The sequence below is a fragment of the Taeniopygia guttata genome, chromosome 7, assembly GCF_048771995.1.
Source record: "Taeniopygia guttata chromosome 7, bTaeGut7.mat, whole genome shotgun sequence".
NCBI classification, from domain to species: domain Eukaryota; kingdom Metazoa; phylum Chordata; class Aves; order Passeriformes; family Estrildidae; genus Taeniopygia; species Taeniopygia guttata.
Window position 1 is genome coordinate 944,695 of NC_133032.1, and position 6,000 is coordinate 950,694.

Sequence of the window (6,000 nt, forward strand, 5' to 3'; positions counted from 1 at the left end):
AAACCAGAGTGGTGTTTTGCATCGTAAGAAGTGATGGAAAACTTTGATTACCTCTGAGCTTTGCAGCTAATCTAGAATTGCCACCAGCAACAATCAATATTGTATTGATAAGAGACCTTTTTACCTTGATAGACATGCCTTGGCAATATGGGAAAGTGTGGATTTCAGTGGGTATTACAGCCAGTGCTGGTGTTACAATAAATCTGGTTTGCATTGCAGGCAGCCTTTGCAAAGCAGCTTGCAAAAACAGTTTTCTAATTTTTCTAACACTTCTGCCCAGGGCATTAAGCTTTATTCTTTGCAGAACTGTGTGGTTTACATGGAAAAATATCCAACTTGACACAAGGGAATGGAACAAAAGTCTGTGAGCAGTTTAACACAACACATACCCAGCTAATTGAAATTAGGCTTTTAAATAGTGGAATAAGCTCAGCAAAGAGAGTATTTCTGCAATTTGCATAGATTCAGAGGAGTCTATGTAAAGACACTTAATTTTACAGGAAAATATGCTTATTTTACAGGATTAATATTTATATTTCATTATTTGATACTCATGGTTTACCCATGGTGTCTTGCAAGATTGTGGTAAATTTTATGCTGGATATTTGTACAAAAAAGAGCATTTAAATATTTTTCTCTCCTTTCCTGCCCCACATCTATTAAATTCCTTTTCATTTCTTTTCCTCTCCTATGAACAAACCACCTCTCCCCACTCTTTGTCACATCCTACTTTTTTGCCAAGAACCTCTATGCATTTTCCAGAGCTGAAACAGCCTTCAGCAGTTAAAAACTGCAGGAGCTGAACCCATTCCCCCCTTGGGACTTAGATGAGCTGAGAAGATTCTTTCTCCTGCCTTTCCTGAGACAATGCCAAGCTCTTTTCCTCTGGCTGTATGTGGGATAGCTCTTGATTCTTGTTCCCCTACCTTCTCCAGAGTGGTGCCATGACAATGGAGTTAACTACAAGATTGGAGAGAAGTGGGACAGACAAGGAGAGAATGGCCAGATGATGAGCTGCACCTGCCTTGGGAATGGAAAAGGAGAATTCAAGTGTGAACCTCGTGAGTGTCTTTGTGCTGTTAGTCTGAGCTCTCATGCAGCAAGTCGCAGCATCTCAGCTCTGTCCTGCCAGGGGAACAAGCAAATTATCGGTGTGTCTGGTTCAGGCTGAGCTGGTGACAGCTTCAGTCTGTTTGAACAAGAGATGAAGACATAAATCTCACATTCCTGAGCTGGAAAAGAAGAAAACCTTTTGTTAGCTCAGGTCATAGCACACTGAGCACCTGTCTGCCTCTGGCCCTGGAGCTGCACACCAGGGATATGTCACTGTCTCGGAGGGGTGGATTACCCTAGCTGGACTTTCCTGCAGGGCCTCTTGCCTCAAGCTCCTCTGGCCTTCACACTGTGACTTAAACTGCATTGCTCTTGTCAGGAAAATATCCCCCTGCTGTAGGTTAAAGTGTCTGGAGAGCTGTGAGCATGTCTGATGTTCCCCTGCCAGCCAGGGAGCCTCTGGTCAGACAAGGGGAGCACACTTCCCCAGGGACTGCCCTTCTGATCACCTGGCTGCTTTGAGAATGCTTAAAGCCAAGCTCAGGCCCTGCATCTGAGCTCTGCCTGTGCCTCCACAGATGAGACCACGTGCTATGACGATGGGAAGATGTACCACGTTGGGGAGCAGTGGCAGAAGGAATACTTTGGGGCCATCTGCTCCTGCACTTGTTACGGAGGACAGCAGGTAAGCAGGAGGGAGGTGTTATGCTGGACACACGGGAGGCTGTGCTGGACTGCACTTAACAGACTGCTGGGTTTGAGGTCATGGAAGGGGCCAAAACAGACCCATATAAGGAGAGAAGTGATTAGGAGGGCTGCAGTACTTGCATTGGTGCCTGTCTGGTGTAACACAGGAGCAGCCTCATTGGTGCTGGTGGCTCTAGCCTCATGTATGAATGATCATTAATGGCTTTAAGCTGAAGGACAGTAGATTTAGATTTGATATCAGGAAGAAGTTCTTCCCTGTGGGGGTGGTGAGGCCCTGGCACAGATTTCCCAGAGAAGGTGTGGCTGCCCCATCATTGGAAGTGTCCAAGGCCAGGCTGGGTGGTGCTTGGAGCAGCCTGGGATAGTGGAAGGTGTCTCTACCCTCAGCAGGGGAGTGGAATGGGGTGAGCTTTAGGCTCCCTGCCAGCCCAGCCTGGGATTCTGTGAGCCCTGGCAGCTCCTTGGCCGTGGCACTGACAGACCTGTTCTGTCCCTGCAGGGCTGGCGCTGTGACAACTGCCGCAGGCCCAGCGTGGAGGTGGCCCCCGAAGGCTCTGCTGGCCACACCTACACACAGTTCACACAGAGGTACCACCAGGCCACCAACACTGTGAGTACAGCTTTCCTTTCTGCCCGTCCTGGTTGAGTCTGGCAGTGGTGGCGGGGTCGCTGCAGCTGCGGGCTCGTGCTCCCCTGTAGTGCATGGCAGCCCCAGTACACACACACCTGCTTGAGCTCACCCTCCACACACACAGTGTCCCAGCAGGGCCTCGATGCATGCTCTGAGGCAGTAGTGCATGGAGTGATTTCCAGCTGTGTGCTTTGTGCTGGGAAACAGCCCCGGGCACTGCCAACAGCTCCCAGCACAAACCACACCCAGGAGCTCTAACTGATTTCCTTCCCTCCCGACAGAACGTCAACTGCCCCATTGAGTGTTTCATGCCCCTAGATGTACAGGCAGACACACAACAGCCACGGGGAAAGTAACATCGAGCAAGACTTCTTGCGGCCATGGCAACAGACAAACCAAAGTGTAAACCCCTATGTGCCACGATTGCCATCCAAACTGGAGTGATGCTAGCAAAACTGCATCTAGTGAGAATGGCCCCCTGCTCTGGAGCCATTTTCCCAGCTTAAGCTCAACTCACAGCTTCTCCAAGCGCCACTCTTGGAGTGTTTCAGACTTTTCTCATGATTGATAGTGATTGTCTTGGTTTTGCTCAAATTTTCAAATTTAAAGAGGGCAAGAAAAAAAAGGGGGAGGAGGGGGAGAGGTTGTAAATCACAAATTTGGTGGGGGATCAAAATACTAATGGGAAGGGAGGGTGTAGAAATTCAAGATTCTTGTGCTATGCAAGAACATTTGAGTACAACAATACTGAGGTTTAGGGATAGGAAAGTCCACCAAACACTTCTGCTTTCACATAAGCGTGCAGCCAGCAATAAGATAGGAACAGCAAATCCAATCACTGTGATATTTAAAATATGCACAGTCCTAATTCTTTCTTGATGGTCCTAGTATTTTTCTAGCTGTATCTTTATATCTCATACTGTTATTTATCAGTTTTGTTCCCCTGACCTTCAAGTGTTTTTATATGGGAATAAAATGTATGGAAGACACTTAGTATGCAGTTGACAAAAGAGGAATTTGGTGTAATTATGATCAGTGATTATTTTTATACTGTAAGTGCCAAAGCTTTACTACTGTGGAAAAGAAAAAAAACCAACTCTTTTAATAAAAAGATCTACAAACCAGACATATAGTTTAAGGGATTCTCTTTGCTGCTGTGGAATTTAGGATGAAGATGATTATTCTCAGCTGGATTATTCTGAGGTGGATAATTCTGAGCGGGATGATTCAGAGCTGGAGTAACATTGCCTTGGCACGAGATGGAACAAACATCCCCAAGAAGAGTGAAGTAAACCTGGAGAGAATATTGGTAGAGCAGTTTGTTAATTAAAGGCTTCCAGCTGCACCCCTGCCCCTGTAGAGCGCAGATAGTGGGTAGGTATGGCACGGGCAGGAGGCACAGGCTTGCTTTGGGGCAACAGGGGAAGGGAGGGAAAGGCAAACAGCCCCTGCTTTGCACATGGACTGAGCTAGAGCTGGTTCCATACCTAGAATTCAATAAGCTTTCAGTGGCTGAGGTGCTAGAATTAGTGAGACAGTCCAAACCTGTGAAGTTGAATGTGTTCAAAGCTTCAAATCCCAGCAGGAGCCAGGCACCAGCTGGGTCTAAGCCTGGGTGTTACAGGCACAGGGCCCTTTCCTGTCTCCTGTGCTTCTACCTCATGGTGGGGAGGGAGGTAAACAAAATGTTCCTCACAGCCCTTTTGCTGAGAGTGAACCAAGCCAGCAGTGAGTCCCTTTGCTTGCTCTGCCAGGACCTGTCCAGCCTTTGCAAATGCCAAACAGGACAGGTCCTGTCAGGATTGCTGAGCCCCCTCCCCTTGGCTGCACACGCACTGTCCTGCTCCAGTCACTGGCGTTCTCTGCACCCAATAAAGCATCACATGAAAACAACATTTGGCTTCTTGAGATGTGGGAGCTGCCATCAGGGATTGCTATCTGCAGAGCACTCAAAACCTCTGCAAAGACTAGGATCATCTACCCCACCAGTGTTCAAAACCAAACATGTCCCTAAAAAAACCTGAGAACTAAAACTGCCCTAGACAGAGACACAGAGGAGTAGTTTCCCATTAAACTAGATTGGTTTTCCCAAGTGAGGGCTACATATTTTGGACCAGAGAACAACTCTGCAATGATCCTTTCACGTTGTCACTGAATAATTCACTTCACCAACACACTGAAGGGAGTCAGAGCCTGCCTCCTCTCCCCTGCCACATCTCTTGTACCAGCAGCAAACACCTCCCCTGCCCACAGGGAGCATTTCAAGATAAAATCATTTAAACAGCATGTTTCCCCAAGCTCCCTGCAGAGGTTTGTCTGTGCCTTAAAGCACATGCGGCTCACAGCTATGCCAAGCCCTGCAGAATTTAAGCCTTTGGAGGTTCTTTTTCAGAACAGGAGGCACATCTCCACAGGGCTTTATGTAGATCCCAGGAACAACCAGAGTCAGGGCTCTCTATCCAGGGAAAAGTCCCTTGGTGGCTGAAGAAGAAAATAAAACCCCTCTGTTAGTGGCTGCCAAGGCCCAGAATGATTCCTCCCTGCTGTGTTCACATCCACATTTTGGGAGCTGTTGTCCTGCCAGCACAGGACCTGCCAGGAGCAAGGTGCCACACGGTGACAGTGCAAATCCCATCCTGGCAGCAGCTGCTCCTCAGAACACATCGTCTGAAGGGACATTCCCGACATCCCCTTCCTTCTGGGAAATGACACCAAGCAGAGCTCAGTCTGCTTTTAATCCCTGCAAACATCCAAGGCAGAAGCAGATCAGCACACCTCAGGAGGGACACGGTGAGACCACCACAGCCCTTTCCTACAGCCACTCTCACAGCTTCAGGGGAAGCTTCCTTCAGGGGAGAAGGTGCCAGGCTAGCTGAAACTCACTGCAGCCCAGGGGACAAGCCATTCCCAGAGACATTCCTGTGGAGTACCTCACACCTGAAACCAGACCAGAGATTTTTATCAACCTGTACCCACTCAAGTGAGGCAGGATCGTCGAGAGCTCTTGTTTGGGACATTAAACAATCCAATTTCCCCCCTGTGACAACCTTACCACAGCAGGAGGCAGAACCATCCCTCTGCAGGTGCTGAGATGGTGTGTACGATCATGCAGCACAAGTTAGAGAGCAGGCAGGTCCTAGACAGAGGAATCAGCTGAGGTGGGCATTTCCTATCTCGTGCAGATCTCACCTGGAAGATCAGTACCTACTAACTGCATTCAGTAAAACAAACAGTGCCCCAAGGACAGTAAACAAAGCATCAGGGGAATACACAGAACTGGAGCTGCCAGTCTCTGTTTTAGCCAATGCTGTAGAAGATGCAGGAAAAGAATGGACAGAGGTATTCCCTGGAGAACCTCACAGCAGGGTCTGTGCCAGCTGCAGCCACAATAGCAGGCCAGAGGAGACATGTGAGGAACACTGTGGACTCTCCTCTGTGGAAGAATCCCAAACCCTAGTTTTTAAAGTAAAACTCCAAGCAATGACAATTCACAGGAAGCAACAGCACAGAAAACAGTCAGAGGCCAGGGTCAGGGTTAGCCCAGCAAAGGAGCCAGCCAGAAAGAAATGGACAATTTTTATTTTGGATTGCTGTCTTAATGCGTACCA

The 6,000-nt window shown here is 48.3% G+C and overlaps 1 protein-coding gene across 8 annotated transcripts in view; it reads left to right on the forward strand.

Moving 5' to 3' along the window:
• Nucleotides 1-4,285, forward strand: part of FN1 (fibronectin 1) — a 51,199-nt gene extending 46,914 nt beyond the window's left edge. For 7 of the 8 annotated variants that reach the window (XM_030278468.4, XM_030278470.4, XM_030278471.4 and 4 more), the window contains 4 exons: nucleotides 936-1,061; nucleotides 1,632-1,738; nucleotides 2,261-2,371; nucleotides 2,674-3,518. In XM_030278468.4, coding sequence (XP_030134328.4) covers nucleotides 936-1,061; nucleotides 1,632-1,738; nucleotides 2,261-2,371; nucleotides 2,674-2,748 — 419 coding nt within the window. In that variant the 3' untranslated portion in view covers nucleotides 2,749-3,518. Of the gene's footprint in view, nucleotides 1-935; nucleotides 1,062-1,631; nucleotides 1,739-2,260; nucleotides 2,372-2,673; nucleotides 3,519-3,559 lie in introns of those variants that run through there. The other variant, XM_030278469.4, reaches the window with a different exon arrangement.
• The last annotated feature ends 1,715 nt before the right edge of the window (nucleotides 4,286-6,000 follow it).